Genomic DNA, 21,267 nt, shown 5'->3' on the forward strand with positions numbered 1-21,267 from the left:
GCAGCGGGTTTTACAATATCAGGTACACATAGGAAGGGTTTAGCACATCGTTACTTTACACACAAAGCCAAGAGCAAACAGGAACACGGAAACAAGTGACCACATCTGACTGAGCGTCATTATGTCGCTGTTTGGCATTTTGTTCAGCAGTTACCTCTACGTTTTATCTAACCCGTTATAAGTCTTATTGAGATTAAAAATTCTCCTTTTCAAGCGCGACCTGGTGAAGAGGGTGGCATAAACATAAGCAAACAACTGACAAATGAGCAAGGACAACATCCAGTTTAAATCCAAAAAAAAGTTTAAATCCAGATTATTGTTGCCGTACTGATTTTAGTTTTTAAACATGTACGTACACAGATGAGACTGAAACAACCCAAGCAGGGATTTATAAATGAACACCAACCAAATATGAAAGTCTGCAGACGTACAGAGAAGACCATTTAGCAGCAGCATACAGTGTACAGGGACGTACGCAGTCGCCATTGCCAATAATAAAATGTAAAGCACTATAGTCTACAGTTTCCAACTCCTTTAGGCACTGGTAAGGTGCATTCATGAAGAGCAAGTGTATCCCAGTAAAGGTAAAAAGAAGTTGCTGAAATCAAATGTCTCCTGCCTGCTGGGAGAAACAGGATTTATTCTGCCCACTGATGAAGGTACATTTAACATATGTTGCACATGTTGTTTGTATGTCTTATTCTCATTCCCACTTATGTAAATGATTTGTTGTACATTGTAGTATTATACACATATGGGTGATGACGGGGGGAACTAGTTTTATTCCAGCCATTAAGTGGTTACATATATTTTCTGTGGGAGCCTTAGTTAAATAAAAACAGCAGATATAAATGAACTTAATTAATAAATCATAAGGGGAGTGGAGCCAGCAACAGCATGGTCAAAAGCTGTGTGCTCCCAGTCAGCCACACTCTCTCCTGCTACTCCTCCTATGTATAGGTCAGCACCTGTGAGGGGGCTCATACTCACACAAACATAGAAACAAAATTAGTATTAAGTGCCAAGTGAATAGAAAATTAGCACATTGTATTGTAGCATAATGCACATAGCTGAACATTCTTTACACACTTTACACACTCAGCATATTTTCATTTTTATACTTTTACATACTTCTTATTTTCCACTGCTGTAATTCTGAGCTGTTCAAACATTCCTGGAAAAGAAACTTGGACACAAGGTTTTAAATGAGTGGTTTGAATGATGAGTTCTGATCAATAATAGTAGTTTAATACTTATATGTTATGACCATCTCAGTTTCAGCCCCATGAGCAGTTGAGATCAGTTGATACCTTTGTGCCATTTGATAACAGCATGAATTTCAATTCGCCTGCATTCTCAAAAACATGTGCATAAACCATATATATGTTTTTAACAACTCATGAAAGGCGGTGAACCTGATTTATGTCTGAAACCTTTGGATTAAACCATCAGTCCAATAAAGTGATATTTGAGAGGGTAAATATTTGCTGTAGGATAACTTATATGACAGAGTGTCTGTGTTGTTGTGAGCAGCGGACTCGCTGAAGAAAAACAATTCTTCTGCGTCTTGTTTGCATCCGTTTTATTACAACAGTTTAATTCTGAAACTCTTTTCTTCCTTTGAATTTCAGCAGAAACTCTGTTGTGTTTTTCTCTCTCTGAGTGACAGCAGCAAAGAGTCACTTGATCATTTCATTAATGTTTTTGATCACTTTTCGCAGCACTGTCCATTTTCTTACTTTGCCTCTGTTGGCAGCGCTCACACTAAAGTGGCAGATGACACGGCAAGTGGCGTCGCTGCATTGAAATCTGCGTCGGAGGCACGATGAAAACAACGCCTACGGCCCATATGCAGGCGGCCTTCATTCGCCACGGTGTAAAACTGATCAATCATAGGTGTTGAGACGTGGCGGTTTGATCGGCCCTAAGTGGCAGCGTGGCGCTCAGGCATCTGTTTCTGAGCTATTAATAACACGCTCTGCCGCTGCCATGGTGACCGGTGGATCTCTGCTCCGAGCTTCAGATGTGATGTTAACTACAAATTAGAGGCTTTTTGTCAGAGCGACGCCACAAGCTGTCACAGCTTAAATTTAGAGATGGATCATAATTGTTTACTCGGTTACTGTCAGCGTCAACAACGCTCTCTTGTTTATTTTGTTGTCAGTGTTTCATCAGGATGATGTCAAAGTGAAGAGTCCTCCAGACATGTTTAATATTCTGCATCAGATAATAATTTCTGTCTGGTATGAAGGAATTATCTCGTTTGACGTTTTCTTAATTACTTTTATTCTTCACACACTGAAAAATTAATGATCTATGAAAATGTGAATGTTGTTCATTTCAAAAGTTCAACTGCTGGACACATGATGCGTCCTTCTTCTCTTTCACTTTGTGCTCTGGTGGTTTCAACTTTGCACATCACACTTGTGTAAGTTTCATACCTAACCCTGATTGGCCTCAGACTTGTTGTGATGTAAGTAAGTAAGTAAATTTATTTATATAGCACTTCTCACAGAGAGGACTCACAAAGTGCTTCACAAGATAAAATACAAAAAATACAATAACAGAAACAATGCAAAATACACAAAAACAAATAAAAAGTAAAGTGCGAAATACAGAGATGATACAATGGACAATTAATGGAACGCAAGCCTAAACAGATGTGTTTTTAACTGCTTTTTAAAAATGTCCACGGAAGAGGCCGCTCTCAGCTCATGAGGTAGTGCATTCCACCATTTCGGTGCAACAGCCTTAAAGGCTCTATCACCTTTCGTCTTTAATCTTGTGTGAGGGACAGTAAGTAGGTGGCCTTCAGCGGACCGCAGTGACCTGACAGAACAGTGAAAGGACACCAGATCCGTCAAGTATGCAGGTGCTTGACCATGGAGGGCTCTGTAAGTGATGGTTAGAATCTTGTGCTGGAAAACAACCACTTTTTATGGCACTATCCCCGCTGGAAATACAGGGAGGGTTTCCTAAAAACCACCCAGGGTTGGAGGCTAAAATGCCACTGGAAAAACAGCAGTGGGACCCTAGAAAAGCCCCATGTTCAGGAGCTGAAAAGCTGCTTGAAAAACAGACATGGGTCCCTAAGAAACGCCCATGCTTGGGGGCTGAACAGCCACTGGAAAGAAAGCCCTGGGTCCCTGAAAAAACACATCTCTGGGGGCTGAAAAGATCCAGATAAAACAGCAGAAAGTCCCTAGAATTACCTGTGTTTGGAGGGCTGGAAAGACACTTGAAAGTAAGCCCTGGGTCCTTAAAAAACAACCATGTTTGGGGGTTGAAAAGCCACAGGAAAGAAAGCCACAGGAAAGAAAGCCACAGACCGCTTAAAACCACCCACATTTGGAGGCTGGAAGCCACAGCAAAAACAGCAGTGGGTCCCTAGAAAAGCCCCATGTATTGGAGCTTAAAAGCCACTGAAAAAACAGTCATGGGTCCCTAAAAAAAAACCATGTTTGGGGGCTAAAAAGCCACTGGAAAAAAGCAGCGGGACTCTAAAGAACATTCATGTGGGGGCTGAAAATCTGCTGGAAAGACAGCCCAGGTCCCTGAAAAAATACCTGTCTTGAGTTTGAAAAGTCACAACGAAAAACAGCAGCAGGTCCCTAGAAAAGCCCCATGTTCAGGAGCTGAAAAGCTGCTTGAAAAACAGTCGTGGGTCCCTACGAAACACCCATGTCTGGGGGCTGAAAAGCCGCTTGAAAGAAAGCCCTAAGTCCCCCAAAAACACCTGTGTTTTGGAGCTGACAAGCCGCTGGAAAAACAGCACTGCGTCCATTTAAAAAACACTCATGTTTTAGAGCTGAAAAGCTGCTGGACAGAAAGTCACATGCTGCTTACAACCACCCAAATTTGGTGCATAAAAAGCTGCTAGAAACACAGCAGTGGTAACAACCTGGTAACCTTTGTTTGTTGGTCGTGTGCAGTGGTCTGCAGCTTGCCATGCGTCTCACCTCTGTGACCTTCCATCCACAGTCCCCTCCACCACACATAACAAATTCACCTTATACACTACGTCACTTAAGAAACTTTAATATGATGTGGATGAAACACAAAAGTGTTAGATATTAGTGGTTTGCAGACGCGTACAATGCCAACATTTTCCTCTGGCGACTGGGCTGATTGAAGATCACATTAAACATGTTCTTGTATATCTGACTGTCTGTCCTCTCTGTTTCTCTTTTTGTTTTCCACCATGGGAAGGGACGAGAGGTAAGTTTGCTGTGTGAATGTTTCAGTCACCCTCCACTCGTGTTTGTGTTTTTGTTGTGTCGCTGCTGGTTTGTTGGATCCAGAGCTCCATCAGAACCTGTTCTCCATGCGTCACCACCTCCCATCTGTGTGTTATCTTTGTTGTGTGTTAATTAACGAGTTTCATGGCCATCGGATTGTTAAAAATCTTCTCCATTAATACAGAAGGGTTTTTTAAGCTTAGATGCACAAAGGGCTGAATGATTTGCTGTGATTATAAAATTATGAGTCAGTTGTGAGTCATATATCAGTTTGTCTAGAGAAAATCATCTTTTAAACACAAAGTTCTAGCAATTATTGTAGTTTTCATATGTGTTAGATGATGTATTAATGTTCTGAGGAGGAATTATTGCTCTTACCATACAGAATCATTTGATCCCCCGTCTTTTCCTCACTGTCTTGGTTATAATGCAGTGTAACCTGGGCTTATTAATGCCACACAATCAGGATAATTTAGCGTGTTTATTATTTCATTTATTTGTTGGTAGTTTGGTTCTTTGTTGTTGGAAATTTAATTGTAACTTTTTGCTGATCTGCCCTCGATGCTCCACTTGCTCTGCACTGTGATTTGGGGATTGAGGCCTGATTTACATTATTTCAAATGTTTCACTTTATTTTTTTTCAGTATTATGAAATTAATATTTATTAAGATTGACAGCTATTTGGGGGATTATTTTATTGGGACAAAGTCCATGCTGGAGGCATTATGTTTTTGAGTTGTACATCTGTCCTCGATATCTCTAGAACACCTGAAGGGAGTTTCTTTAAATTTGGCACATTTGTCCACTTTCAGTGATGACCTGATTCGATTTTGGTGATCAAAGAGTTTGTCTCATTCTTGTGAACACAACATCTCAAGAACACCATGAGGGAAGTTCCTGAAATTTGGCACAAACGTCCATTTGGACTCAGTGTACTGATTAGAATTTGATCATCGAGTGTCAGATGTCGCTGTGACATCACAAAGCAGTTTTTGGCCATGACCGCAGGATTCTTATGCCAATTGTGACAAAACCTCACAAAAATGTCTAATAGAAGAAAATGATAAATTTAACTCTCATTCTCGTGAACGCGATATTGATACTCATGGATATTCATACACCAATTATGACAAAATATAAATGTCTCATAGAATAAAATGATGAAGTTGTGACATTTTATATTCAAAAGGTCAAAGGTCAACTTCACTGTGATGTCATAATATTCTGCAAAAATACTTTTGGCTGTTACCGAACGTCATATCTCAGGAACAGAAGGGAAGACATTTGGTCAGATGCTGAAGGGGTGACACTAATCTTGGGTGTCCACCTTATAGATCCTCTGTGCTGCCCGTGGGGACGATGTGTGTGAAGCATCTATATTTTAGAATGTGTAATTTATTTGCAGCAACATCCACATCTTTAATTTTTAATTTTTTTATTTGTGGTTTTGATCATTCAACATTTAATTGTTACTTTTGGGCGATGCTGTTTCACCTGCTCTGCACTCTGATTTGAGGATTGAGGTCTGATTTGAACGCCTGCATTTACACTTCAGATGTCACATTCCTCTTTACTTTCACCAGTATTATTTAATTAATATCAATTAATATTGACAGCCATTTGGGGGGTTATTTTATGGGGACATGATCCTTTTTTGTTAAAATTACTGTACTGAAAGGCTTGATAGGCAGCCTGATGTATGCTTTATCTAATCAAAGCAAGTGCAATATATATATATATATATATATATACATATATATATATATATATATATATATATATATATATATATATATATTTTTTTTTTTTAACAATCATTTTCAAGATTTGATCCAATGCGATAGCCAAGATCCAGTCAGATTACCTACTAACACCTGGGTTCATCTGACAGTTCAAAGGATTTTTATCACTGAATGGTGACATAAATATCTGCTCTAAAGGTTTTATCCTCAGGTTGTTTGTGGATCAGAAATGAGGACTAATAAAGAAGAAAAGGCTTCAAATATACATTAATATTTGAGTTATTTCCCATTTTTGGGTTGTTGTGCTGCCTTTCTACCCACGCAGTAGTTTAACTTCTTTGCCGTGCAGAAAACAGCCTCAACAACATGTTAGTGTTTATCTCCTCGCAGCCGTGAACAGGAACTATTTTTCAAAGGGTCTCTTACATCCCAGTTTTGACAGTTGTCCCTCACCGTCGCTGCACAAACACTTTCCTTCACCTCTCTCAACAATATGGACGATATTCAGTCATGATGCTTTCACACGTTTTGTCGTGCTGAAGGGACGACATGGAGACTTGGGTGTCCTTGGTGGTACAATACACACATTAGCCCTTTACAGCACCGCCGCTCTTCTTCTCTTCTAAAAATAAGGGAATGTTTTGGATGTAAACAGGCTGGAGCCTCCGTTTCTCCTTCGGTCGTTCCTTTCTTTCCTCCCTCTAACCTCCTCGCTGATCTTTATTCTCTTGTTTTCTCCTCACTCCTATGTTGTTGTTTGTATCTCTACCTTTTGTTTTCAGCCTCTGTCTTTCCTTTGTTCATTTGTAGTCCTGTCCTTCCTTTATCTCCTCTTTGACTATCTCGTCTTTTGTTCTTTGTTTCTCAATCCTTCCCTCCTTCCTGCTCCTCCTTGATCCTTTATCCTTCCTTTCGTACTTTCTTTTTCCAGTCTTACTGCCTTAATTACTCTTTCCAGGCTTTTTTCCTTGTTTCCTTCTCCTCTGCTCCTCCCTTCCACTTTCGTACTTTTGTTCTTGTTTACCTTTTGTTTCCTTTCCCTGTTTTTGTTCCCTACTTTCTTTTTTCCCTTCTTCCATCCTTTCCTTTCTCTTCATTCTTCCCTTTTTTACCATTCACATTTTCTCCCTTCATTTGTCCATTTTTCCTCTTTCTTTCCAACCCGTTCTCCAGTGTTGTCACATAACGCCACTTAGTAATTTCAGCGTCAGACACCAACAAGAGAAGCCGTCCTCTCTCGGCTTTATGATACACCACTGGACGAGCCTGGTCTCGAAAGGACGTTGTCGAAATCCGGTGCTTGGGCAGTGACTTGCGGCGTCAGAAACCAACGTTAAAAAAGGCAGTTTGTGGGCGGTTGCTGTTATAGTTTAACGGCACCCAGCGGCGTCAGGGGGACACGCGGTGGGACAAGGACAAAAGTAAAAGAGGCGAATGTCGGAGTGCAGCACGTGGGAGGGGTGGTGGATGGGTCAAACAAACACGGACTTTCACCCCAGAGAGCTGTGTTCGCGTCCCGTAAGATTCTAAAGCCAAACCCTGTTCTTTTATGCGAAACCCAACCAACAAGTTGGTTGTTGGAGGAAACAAAAACTCAATTTGCGTCGTTGTCCCGAAGTACTGCTTTTATTTAGAAAGAGACTGTATGTGAAAACTAAAGTGTATTTTGAAAGACGACAACTTGATACTGTGTCCCAGAAGGTCAACAACCAACTCATCCAGGGTACGTTGCATGTCGTATGTGGACGTGGAAAGTCCATGACCAAGCACGTCAATATGTGATGAGGTCGGACGGAGAATGTGTTGCACTGGACTACTTCACTTTGAAATGCCGCTGGAAAACAACGTAACTTAAGGGAGCTGGAAGGAGCTCGGAGTTCGCTTCCTATAATAATGTCGAGCCAGACCATGAGGTTTTTTCCTAAACTTGACCACGTGTATTTGTTGCACAAGAGAATAAACATAAGCGATGTTCTGAGTTTATTTTGAAAAAGACTGTTTGCGTCTGACGAGCAGAAACTGCACTGAAGACAGACGTGTATTCTGAAAAGACCTTGTCACCTTTCATCTTTTGTTTTTTGCTCCTTGCGTTCATTTGTCATATGCCCTTCCTCGTTCATTGTTCCTTTTTTCCTTTATTTTTCTGTTTCTGTGTCTTTACCGTATCATCATTTTCTCTCATTCCCCCCTTCCAGTCCTCCCTCGTCATCCCTTTTTCATGGTTTGACGTCACCTCTTTTTTCTTAAGTTCCTCTTTATTTTATCCTTTATTTTATTCTTCTAATTGTAGTCCTCTTGTTCACTCTTTCATTTGTTTTTCTTCATTCTTTAGCATATTTCTTCCTGTCTTTCTTTGCTTCTGCCTTTTTGTTTTTTTACTACTCTTTTTTACCTTAATTATTCCTTTTTCTTTCTTTCTTTCTTTCTTTCTTTCTTTCTTTCTTTCTTTCTTTCTTTCTTTCTTTGTCTTTTCTTTCCTTGCTTCTTATTATCCATTTTCCTTTCCTCTCTTCTTCCTTACTTTCCTCCAATCCTCCCTCCTTCATTTTTGTTTCCTTCTTCATTCCATATTTTCCTTTTTCACATTCCCTCCCTTCTTTCTTCCATTTCTACTCAGTCCCTCCATTTGTCGTCATTTGTTCTCTTTATCTTAATCGTCTTTCAATTATTCTTGCCCTTTCGTCCACTTTCTTTTCTTTCTTCCCTCCATCATTTCTGTACTTGCTTTTCTTTACCCACCTTTCTTTCAGTCCTGATTTGTTCACTCTTCTTTTCCCCTTTTTGTCTTTGATTCATATTTTATCGCCTTCTTCTATTCTTCCCATATCTCATCCTCCTTTCCTACTTTAGCAGTTCTTCTAATCTTCCTTTACTCCGCTGTCGTCCTTGTTTCTCTCCATCTCACCCTCCTGTCTTTGAATCCTGTGCTGCTTTCTTGTCTCTGTCTTTGTCTTCCTTGATGGACTGAGAGCAGCATTTATTTACAGTCAGCCATTATTGAAATCGATGTCTTGAGAAGAAAGAGTTGTGAGTGTTGAGGAATCGTCAGGCTGGTTTTATGCTGTTTGTTGTCAGTAAAAGGAAACTGAAAAGGCGCGTTTTGAAAGACCTGACAAGTCGTCCTACAAGGCCACGAGAACAAGACGCTGCAGTGTCGTTTCTCTTTTTCCCCGTCTTACATCTCTGCTTCCTATCTCTCATTCGTACACAAATATCGACCTCAGTGCATCAGCATTTGATTCAAGGCTGGTTGTACTTTTGTCTCAGATGTCCTTTAGTCGTCACCTGAGCGGGCTGATCTCTGTCCACTGGAGAACCACACAGCCGGGATGCAGCGGCACCTTTGTGCTTTTATTCCCTTCTTTTTCACTTTAGTAGCAGGTAGCAGTCACAGCAGCTGAATATATCTTTGTCTGCCTCCATTTATTTAGATTTCTGCAGCTTTTAACAGGTCGCCTCTCGTAACCAGATCAAGATGTTTTGGTCATTGAGACATTTATGACACATTAGACACACATTATGTCAGTAACATATGCTACCTACATAAAAGAGTCCACTGCTCTTTTTTATGACATCAAAAAATGTTTATTTTATTTTATTCAGTTTTATTTACATTTAAGTCGTATAAATTACTTGTATCTAGTGTTATGCCTCCATGCTGGCATTATGTTTTCTGGTCATCCATCCCTCTGTCTCATTCTCATGAATATCTCAGGAACGCTTTGAAGGTATTTATTCAAATTTGGCACAAACGTCCAATTGGACTTAAAGGATGAACTGATATGATTTGGTCAAAGGTCAAGGTCACTGTGACCTAATCAGTCTCATTCTTGTGAACACAATAACTCAAGAACACCTTGAGAGATTTTTTTCACATTCTGCCAAAAACATCCTCTCGGACTCGACAATGAACTGATTAGAATTTGGTGATCAAAAGTCAAGGTCATTGTGACCTTGCGAGCGCCTTGAGAGACTTTCTTAAATTTGACACAAATGCCGACTTTGGGTCATTTTCTGTCGGATTAAAAATTAGTTTGGTGTAGAGAATTATGTTAAATATAATTCGTCTAAGAGGAGAAGATAATTGTGTGCCCAGTTCAGGTCAGGTATTCTTCCTCTGCATATTGAAACAGGACGTTGGGTTGGAACAAATGAGGATGACAGATTTTGTTTTTTATGTGATCTCAATGAAATTGAAAATGAAGTTCATTTTGTTTTGTATTGTCCATATTATCATGATTTAAGAGTAAAGTTATTTAACAAACTGGAAGTGGAAGAGATGAGACAGGATACAGATTTGCTGGCATGGTTATTAGAATATAAAACATTTTTATTTGCAGAATTTATAGAAAAGGCCTGGGTTAAAAGAAGTATGGCATTGTACAGATGATTATGTCTCCTTTTGTTTTCTTTCTTTTTTTTGTGTTGTGGTTATGTAAAGTTGAATTTTGTTATGTGTACCAGAAGTCACATATGAAATGTTTTTTCTATGTTTCATTGGTGTCATGTAATCCCGTGTGGGATGGGCCACTTGTGGCATGACACGTAAATAAATAAAAATCAATCAAATCAATCAATCATGGCTGAACTGATTAGAATTTTGGTGGTCAAAGGTCAAGGTCATTGCCTTTGCATCCATCTCATTCTCGTGAATGTTATATCTCAAGAACACCTTAAGGGAATTTTGTCAAACTTGGCACAAACGTCCTATCGGACTCTATGATGAACTGATGGGACCTCAAAAAATTGCTTTTGGCCGTTATGTAAGAATTCATACATTAATTATGACAAAATATAAATTTCCAATAGAATAAAATGATGAAGTGATGACATTTTATATCCGAAAGGTCAAAGGTCAACCTCACTGTGACATCATAATGTTTTGCATAAAACACTTTTATGTCCATTACTCAGTGTCATATCTCAGGAACAGAAGGGGAGACATTTGGTCAGATACTGAATTGGTGACTCTAATCTTGACACTGTGCTGATTGTATAGATCTTCTGAGCTGTTGGGGGAAGATGTGTGTGAGGCGTCCATGTTTTATTATTTGTAACCTTTTTGCAGCAACATCAGTATTTGTCAACTGTCATGGCTATTGTCTGGACCGACACAGATGTAAACTCTAACTGCAACTTGTCTGCAGAGACAAACAACCTCAGGGTGGTAATTTTAGTATATTTGTGATTTTTTCTTTTTTCAAACAAAGGACGCCATTTACAAATTCACCAACCTCACACACCACCCCAAAAAATCAACAAAATAATTAAGATAAATAAATGAGTCTACAAATAAACTTGGGAGACAAACATAGATGTATATAAAATTAGTGGCTTTTTTATCAACAGAAAAAGACCATTTAATGTCAAAGTGTCTCGTAAATTCATTGAATATCCAAAATGCAAAATGTCTAGATTTAATGGGACACACTTAAACCATCACTGGTGAAGCTGTTGGGGTTTTTTTGCCTTTATATGATAGGACAGATGTAGCTTGAAAGGGGGAGAGAAAGAGGAATGACATGCAGCAAACTGCAGCTGCTGCAGCAAAGACATAGCCTTTGTACATTGGGCACCCACTCTACCAGGTGAACGCATTGGCTCCCTTAAACTATTTGGTTTTAGGACTAACATAAATGGAGATCACCTGTGTGTAGATTTCATTGCTTGTATTTTAAATAGTCTACACCTTAGTCCAACTTCTGGTAGCAGAGCCTCCACTCTGAAGACAAAGAAACACAAAAAAAGGTGATTTAAGAGCTGAAGTGAGGAGTTGGATACAAGCATGTTTTGATGTCACTGAACACAGCTTTGAGGTCAGTTTAATAAAAGAAATAGAAAAAGTATCACTCAGGTGTAAATCTGCCTAAAACCGGTCATCCTCAGGTGACCGGGTAAGAAGCAGACTAGTGATAGAGGCCACACAGAAACCTTTAACACCTCTCATCAGTTTGTGTTTTCAGCAGCAGGAGTGAAGTTCACGATATGTTTGGTGTTAAAATGATTTGCCATGAGAACTCTGCTGCTAAGCAACTGCCAACAAAAATGGACGCTGTTGTTTTCTTTCCAAAAATAAGTGAGGTCGTGTTTTCATATTCAAACACCACAATGAGGAGCAATAACATCACAGAAGTTGACTAACATCAGGTGGCCCTGGTAACTTAAGATGGTAGTGAGCAAAAAACCTAAACGTCGAGCCTCAAATTGGACCTTCAGAGACGTGACCTGTCCAGCAAGATTACCAAATAAAAGCCAGAATACATTGTTTATCCACGACCTTTAGAACAACATAAGCCTTTTCTGATCTAACGCCCAAATCTGCAGGACATCTGTCAGTATTCTTTCTGGTGAGAATTAGACAGTGAAAGATCCTAACAGAATCCAAAACATCTCACCACCTCCGTTACCCTCACCCACATGTCCACACGCTCACTGAGAAAAGGACATTTAGATCATTCACCCTACAGTGTTTCTGGGCAGCTTTAAAATAAAACTTAAATAACGACCACCTATTTGAAGTGTCATCATGGTTACAGTTATAATAACTGAATAAGGGTAGGGTGTGTGTATGGTCACGGTGAGAAGAAACCAATGTTAACTGTCGATTGGAAATGGGAAACAGACAGCATAGTAAAGTCCAAGGTTTTGTTGACCCATCGATCCGCCCCAAACTTCTCCCTACACTGACTGTGTCGCTCTGTAATAATGTCACCTGTGTCTTTCTTTCTTGGCCCTGATAAACAAGAGGCATAATTACTTCTGCCGTTAGAAGGCTTTGTCGCTTGATCATGAACAGATGTCATTTATCATTAGAGGACAGTGTCGATGGATCAGACATGAGATGCATCAGTAGACCTGTGTCATTGTACCCAACCTAAGACAACTTCCTGTTAATATCTCTGACATTTTTCCCTGTTGTGTTGTCACGTCTCTCTGTGTCTCTCAGGCTTTCTCGTGGTGGCCGGAGCTGATGGCCGAACACGCCGAGGTGTTTCTGTCTCTGTACAAAGCCGACATGGACGCCGCTCTGCAGGTCCAGCCTGTCGACTCGTGGGACAGCTTCCCTCTGTTCCAGCTCCTCAACAACTTCCTGCGAACTGATCGTGAGTCTGATTGTTTCTTTCTTGTTGGACACACGTTGTCAGATTCAGCTGTACCAAAGCTTTCCTGACAAACCTCAATTTTAATTCACAAAATGAAAATATGATAACGAACAAACGCTACAGCAGGGGCTTAAATATTATGAGAATCACATTTTTAGCAAGTGCTTTTTTTAATTCAGATTAAGTAAAACAAATATGAATATATACTAGTCCATTATTGTTGAGCATGCTAGCCTCACCTCAGTCAACAGAAGTGCAAAACGATGGTCACATGACTGTCAGAGCCAGCTTGGATAGGATACTTGTGCTTGTTCTGCCTCTACTCACTAGGAAGCGGGGCATGGCACTTCAAAATAAAAGTGCTATTGCAGAGATAGGTGAGCACACATAGCAGGCACTGGGCAAGCGGCCCGTCTGTGACATGCTAGGAACACTGATTTGTGACGTTAAACTGCTTTATTCAGTGTTTGTACCGGTTTAAATCACCTGGTCTGTTTGTTTTGGAGAGAAGAGACCTCTGTGAATATTTCGGCTCCCGCTAAAAACCTCCCAAACAATGAACACTGAAGGAATTTTAACCTGCAATCTGCGATCCTCACTGCTAGATGCCACTAAATCCCCCTGAATCTTACACACTGGATGTTTAAATTGAGACTGTTTCATAACTCCTCATAGCTGCTTTAAAAATGAGAGCAGATCTCCAGAATCATCGGCTCCGTCTTCATCAATCTGTTTTTATACAAAACATATGATCATCTCTTCTCTGATGACATGCCTTGTTACAGTCGTCGTTGTACATGCAGACGTGTCAGAATTAACTCCTGCTTGTTTCATTTACTGAGTGTAAAATTAACAAGTCGAGTTCAACACAAAAGATTTACTGTGATTTGAGAGTCGTCGACCAACCGAGTGTCAAACACAGTTCAGTGTATAATTTCCTGCTGCCTGTAATCACAGTCTCACTCTGCCAGTTTCTGTTGGGCTCCGAACCAACAAGTGGGTGCAGCAGTCAGATCGTCCCACCCACACACACACACACACACACACACACACACACACGGAGCGGCGTAAGATTTTCTCCAAATTAAATTCTGTCAGTTTTCTCTCTGGTGGGAAATCATAAAGTGAAAGATCCAAACTTAATCCAATAAAAATCTCTTTGTAGTTTCACACTGCTCTCACCACCTCACCTTCACTGTAACACATCAACCCTGTGTCCACCAGGGCCGGGTGTCCTTAAAAAATTACGATGCAATTAACAGCACCAATACCCTTAAAGTGAAACTGATACAAAGAGAGAACTTCTTTAAACACCCATTGTGTGGATGGAAGCATTCAGTGGTGAAAAATGTCACCAGATGACACAGGTGTGTCGTCAGCTTGTTGTCATTCAGACGTTGTCGAATACTGCTGCTTTGTCAGTGACTTCGGTGTCAGACACTTGACACCAAAAGCCAACAATGCAACAGTATGATACTCCACCAGGCAACGTCAGTTTGTAACACGGCCAGATTAAACCTTTCGTGGTGTTTTGCTATACTGCCGGTTGGCCGGACGGCACCTGTCGTGGCGGTATGATACACCGCTGGACGGCGTCAGGTTGAAATGCTGCCAGTAATGACATAATATAAGGAGCTGATAAGTCCCTATAGGGCGGACTGGAGGGATGGTGGATGGGTCCAACATGAATGTTGAGTCAAACCATGATGTTTATTTCTAATCCTAACCATGTGCTTTTCTTGACATGCCGGCATTGGTTGCGGTGTCTTGGATGTCAACAGCACATGCAGGAGGATACGTAGCATGCTATATGTAGACATGAAAGGCCACTGACAAAGCAGCAGATATGTGTGACATCTTGGGTTGAGAACGTGTTGGTGTAGTATCGCCATACTTTGGAACATTTTGGTGGCATCTGGGCTTGCTGAACTGCCAACTCTATCCAACATCACCACACCACAGACTGTATGGATTTAGTTTCATGGTAGTTGGCCAATCACATGCCGCATTTACTTGAGAAATAGTCGCAGTAATTGACTGCAAGCCAAACCATACAAGTCGTCATTTTTACCAGATCTGGGTTCTAAAAGGATCCAATAGCCTGAGTGTCAGCTCCCAGAACCTTCAGTCTGACATCGCCTCCATTGAAGGCGATTTACAAGGGGGACGGAATTTGATTTTTCCCGACTCACCCAGAATCTGACGTCATTAGTATCCATGCCTCGGGGGTGCCGAAAACAAGCGAGCATTGCCCGTTTAAAATGTCTCCGTCGTCGTGCACACCCAGCTGCATCGCCGTTAAATCCAGTTTAGCAGCTTCCTTAATTTGGTCCTCCATTAACGCAAGTAGTGGCGAAATACCTTGATAGCATCGTTAATGTGGTCTGTAGGATCTGTAGCTGTCGCCATTGTTGCTATCCTCACCAGTTACCCACCGGCGCACAGCTTGACATCAGTGTGGCGCTGATTGGCTAATCGCTAGATCCGCCCCCACCCCCGGCGTTCATTGGTCCTTCCATCTTTTGGACGAGATAAATCGCAAATTCATTGCAGTATGCCAGACCAGAGATGCAAGCCTACTCAGTTGAGTGGGCGGGGTCTATGGTCTGGAACCAGGCTAAGGATCCAATGCAATTTCAGTGCTTCCTGGTGCTGGGTTATTTTGGCCGATACCTTAAAAGTATCGAGTACCAATACCCAGGCCTAGTTTCCACTAAACATTTTCAGTATTGTACCCTTTGAATGTGTATGTGATCTGGACGGAAATTGACCTACTACAACCCTAGATCAGTTTTGCGTTTCCTCTGCAGACAGTACCCTTAAATGTAGGTGGGGTTGTCACTGGATGATGAGACCTGTGTCACTGCTCCATGCAGGTCTTGCTGTTGCATACAGACATTTTCAGAACAGGTTGGAGTGTTTGGAGTCTCTGTCCCAATCAATGGGATATTTGTAAATGGAGGGTTTGTGCATTTGTTGTTTCTAGCTCCAACTTCTACTCTCAGATCAGCGGGCTAGGTAGCTCAACAGAGGGGTGAGGAAAAAACAGGACCATATGGAACAGTTCTGTTGGTGCCACCCACAACAGCCTTGTTTTCACCAAGCAGTCCGGTTCAGTTCGACACACATTAGAACGGTTATTTTTCCATTTCCATTGTGAAAAGTTGTGGACGGTACCAATAGAACAGAGTTGTTCATGTAACATCTTAGCATCTTACTCAGTGCATGAGGTGACGACGTGAATCCATCAACACACCTTAAGTTTCAATATGACAACTCTGACCATTACTTTAGTTCTTATAGTCTCTTTAAGATGACAGACACTTTTAGTAATGAGTGGATCTTTGAGCCAAAAATATATAAGGTCATATATTCTAATCCTCACTTCCTGTGGGCTACAGCAACACTAAACCCCTGAGCTTGCCTGAGAAGGACTAAATGCACAAAGCTGCTATTTTTAAATATCCCATGGAGAGAGACTCTCACTGCAGCCTGTTCTATTTTGTTCTAAAAATGTCGGCGTGCAGCCTCATTCTGTGGACGATTAAAGGGGTGCAGACATTTCTCATGGCAGAGCCTCATTCTGGTGCAGTCCCTACATTTAAGAGTACTGTCTGCAGTGGAATGCTATAAGGGTCTAGGGTCTGCGTACCTCATTGTGGGGGTTATATTTGGTTCTAAAAGTCCTGTTCCAAAATTGTTGGTGGAAACACGGCTAACTTCTCTCAGTTGTTGAAACACAAAAATAACCATTCTGATGTGACTGAACTGAACTCAGCTGCTTGGTGCAAACGAGGTTTTACACACTCCCACTATCATTTAGTTTATTCACCCTAAAGCAGCTCTAAAGTCTTTACATCTTCAACAGGGAACATTACGTGACTGCAGCTTTAAATTAAAACTTAAAATGATGCTCGTGGAGAAATCAAATAGTTCCAACAGTAAGAATCACCTGCAGGAATAAAAATACACTCGAAACAAGAATTACTTTTGCAGCCAACGTTCAGCCATGACTCCTCACTGATGCCTCTCAGTTTCTTTTCATACTCTCCGTTCACAGCCTGACCTTCATTTTCATGCCTCTAAAACTGTATCTCTTTCGGAGGAAATGCCCCATACGGCACGGCACATGGTCTCACCACTAAGAGCGCTAATTAACACCGGTGGCGCCAGAGAAAACAAGGCTTGTGAAGAGGCGAGGTTAACGGCACCTTGCAAGCTCAGGCAGAGAAGTAATTAACACAGCGGAGAAAGTTGTTGAGGCCGAATAAGGGAGGCGATCAGCTGACCTGCCTACCTGTCAGCAGGTGTCTGCAGAGGATGTTAGCACGACGTCAGCCTCCTGTCTCACCTCAGCGTCTTCACTCTGCTCCTCCTTATTTAGTCAGAGGACAGGAAACTTCAGGAGTTGTTTTTCTGCCTTTTTGGCTCATGTGGTAATTGGAAGATAACTTGTGAAGAACTGTTAAATTAACAGTTAAAGTGTGACAAACTTTTTTTTTTTATATACTTTATTTTTTAAAGTCACCACGTGTCTGTGTATTCATATGTACACTTGAGAAGAAAAAAAAACAAAACAAAAAAAACACAACACCATCAACAACAACCTAAACGTACACATGAAGCAACATACACATTAAAAGTGTGACAAACTTTTATTGTAATAATGCGGTTCAGACGTGATTTTTGTGCACCACATTTATGTCAATGAGGTTAAGCTAGATAACACACACCTCTGAATAATGAAACAGCTCAACAGCATCACAAAACACAGACTCTAAAATGATCATACAGTTGAATCAACACTGCTCTAAAACAGTTTCAGCACAAACAGAACGTTATTACATGTCCTGAAGAAACTTTATTGCCTTTCAAATTGTTAACTATTTACACTTAAATCAAACAATCATTTTTTCCAATTTAAGTTGATTTTATAAACAGTATGTCTTAATATACTTAGAGACAGATGCATATATAGATGGAATATAGAGTATGATTAAAAAAACTGTTTAACAGTTGATTGAATTACAAGATTGTCCAAAAATTAATGTAAAAAACACAAGTTAATCATTCTGTGATACATCGTCCTGCTCACACGTTAGCCAGTACATGTGTCACATCATGCATCTGTTTAGTTTGTTTTTCTGTGAAGGGTTACCATGTATGTTTTCATCTTGTGCACACAGGAGAGTAACTTGTTCCCACAAACACAAAGTAAATGAGTAAAAATTAAATATATTGTTGGATGCAGTCTCTCCTCAGGTTGCTGAAAGACCAAAACAAACACTTTTGGAAATGAAAACTTCACAATTAGGGCTGCACTCTGAAAGTTGAAGATTCGAATCATCAGTTCAGCTCACTGAGATTCTCAAGTTGATCAGACTTTGTTTTTCTTGACATCAGTGTACATCAAGCGACATTTCAGTCCCCAGATGTAGCTGCAGTGAGCGCTCTTCGTTTTCACTCTACTCTCCAGTACAGGCAGCTGCAGACCCAGACCCAGGGTGAGTCTGAATGAGACGGAGGCAGCTGCCCGGAGGAGGAGAGGGTTTGTCTAATCAGGCTCTGAGATCTTCTGCCCTTTGCTTGAATTTACAGCTCACAGCAACTTGATGCGATACATTCTCTGGCTTTTGTTTGATATTTAGTGTCAGCAAAAAATGTTTCAGAACTATCATAAGCATACTAAATGTCACTGTCCTCCTGAACGTCCTTTCAAAATCTGTATGGAAATTTAAGGAACACGTAGTCAAATCTATTAAATAGTCAAATGTAGCCCTTCTGTGCAGAGTTTGCATGTTCTCCCTGTGTCAGCGTGGGTTTCCTCCAGGTGCTCCAGCTTCCTCCCACAGTCCAAAGACATGCAGGTTAATTGGTGACTCTAAATTGTCCGTAGGTGTGAATGTGAGTGTGAATGGTTGTCTGTCTCTATGTGTCAGCCCTGTGATAGTCTGGTGACCTGTCCAGGGTGAACCCTGCCTCTCACCCAATGAGAGCTGGGATAGGCTCCAGCTCCTCTTACCTTACATGTTTATAAGAAACAAACATTTTCACTGCATCACAGTTGGACACATCTTTTTTGTTGAAGAGCAAACAATCACACAATCTTAAAAAGCCAGGCTAATAAACGGTTTAAGGTTGGTGTGTGTACAGCCTGTGTTCTTTAGCAGTCTCTTTTATTGTTGGTTGTCCAGCAGTCTCTGTGGGCACTGCTGGACATGATATTAACAAAAATGTACCATGATCAACCTATAGTGACTGTTTTTTGTCGTGATCAGCTATAAAACAGTTTATTGTCCCATACCAAGCCTGATATGTTGATATAAGGAGGCAAGATTTATAGAAAAAGCATGGCAGCTAAAACAGAGTGCCTTTATCATAAATGAGGTCTCTTTTGTAATTTGTGTATCTGTACATCATGATGTGTCATGTGATCGTCTTTCCTGTGTCTGTCTAGTTTCTTTTAAGCTCCTACAGCTGAGCAACATGTGACCTCGGACAGTTAAATCAATCAGTCAACTTACCTTTATTTATACGGCACCTCAAACTCAAGAGTTGATTCAAAGTGCTTTACAGTGGAAGAGAAACAGAGCTAAAGAAAGTCAATCCGTCAAAAATCACTGACACTCATGATGATAAAAGATGGAGGCTGAAGATAAAGAAAGATTTGAGATTAGATTTCATCACTCACACCTTCCTTCAGAATTGTTTCATGGATTTTATGAATAGTAAATGGTTTTCTGGAACACATCCACACGACAAACAACATGATTTCAGGAGGAACGAAAACATTTTGTGGACACCCACTTATTTTTGTAATGTGCTTTTCTACGTCTAAAGGTTCCAAAGGTGCCAAAAAAATAACAACCAACAAGAAGAACCTGAAAAATAATTGTGGAAACTTTAAAGTGTGACAAACATCATTGTCGCACTGCTGTATTTCAGGTTGTTGTAGCATTTCCTTTCCTGATAAAACGGCGTCTCACGGTTAAGATTTCATTTGACTGCCGGAGAAAAATCATCTCATTGTTTCCTTCATCCAAACCCTCCGTCGGCTCCGAGGCTTTGTCCCAGCGCCAGCAGAGAATTGGCGAGATGTGAGGCGTTATTTAACATGGTTGATGCCAAAGTACCTCGAATACAGTAACAGACAGGCAGGCAGATAGACAGACAGCCCAAGGGCACTGTTGGGAACAAAAAACTCAGTGTTTCATTATGTGAAGAACCCACAAATCTCCTTTTTTTGTGGCTCGTATCGCTTATATTTTTTCTAATTACCATCCTCTGTTAATGCCGTAATTATTCCAAGTGTCACAACATTAGTCAACTTAAATTGGAGCATAATGAGGCAATAGACGGAGCTGAAACACAGAACCGTCGATTTCATAATTATGTCTGAGTGAGAACAAAGAGATTTGTTTGAGTTCAGTCCCACTGAGATACTCAGGTGACAGGACAGGAGTATAAAAAGGTTTGGAGGATAATGAAGTTTATTTACAAGTTGCCTTCTCTAAACCCCACAATGATAAAATATGAACAATCCTTGACTTTTCTAACTTTTCAAAGCATTTTTAAAATATTTAAATCATTCGGAAAAATCAACAAAACCTCCGCAGTGACCGCCGCTCGGCTGATCTCAGGTGACTCAATACATCTCATCGACTCTGTGAGGATTTTCTTCAACAAGTCTATTATCTCTCAGTCGTTGTGTAGATTATTTAAATGCTCACTTGATTGTCAGCATGCGAAGGCGAGCGGTTGCGAGGGAGGCTGGTTTTTACTCTCTGGAGGGCAAAAAGGCTAGTGTTAATCATGACGGAGCAGAGCGAGAGGAATTAAAACTAATGAAGTCCTGAGAGACCAGCCTGCTCGCTTCTCACCCAACACTCTCCGTCTTTGTCTCTCCTCGCTGTGGACTCTTAGCCTCTCTGGAGATTTATCTGTCTGTTTGACTGTCTTTCTCAAACCCACAAGGAGGGGTTGGGGGGGGGTACACAATATCATGAACACCTGTGCAGTCACATTCAATCCTGGAGGAACAGTTTCTACCTTTAACGGCTTGTAATGCTCAGGTTTGCTGAGACTTTAAGGGGCAAATTCACAAAAGGATTGTGCGGCTTTTGTGGCCGCTAAACCTGCACAAAAAAGACAAAAAGAAAAGGTGTAATTCTCAAAGCACCTGCA

General features: G+C 40.8%; 1 protein-coding gene across 2 annotated transcripts in view; it reads left to right on the forward strand.

The window, feature by feature from the left end:
• The window catches only part of cadps2 (Ca++-dependent secretion activator 2), a 633,342-nt gene that overhangs the window by 548,712 nt on the left and 63,363 nt on the right, over window positions 1-21,267 (forward strand). For both annotated transcript variants that reach the window (XM_050072844.1, XM_050072843.1), the window contains exon 18: window positions 12,927-13,083. In XM_050072844.1, the coding sequence (XP_049928801.1) occupies window positions 12,927-13,083 (157 nt within the window). The remainder of the gene's footprint in view (window positions 1-12,926; window positions 13,084-21,267) is intronic.

The sequence above is a fragment of the Epinephelus moara genome, chromosome 20, assembly GCF_006386435.1.
Source record: "Epinephelus moara isolate mb chromosome 20, YSFRI_EMoa_1.0, whole genome shotgun sequence".
NCBI classification, from domain to species: domain Eukaryota; kingdom Metazoa; phylum Chordata; class Actinopteri; order Perciformes; family Serranidae; genus Epinephelus; species Epinephelus moara.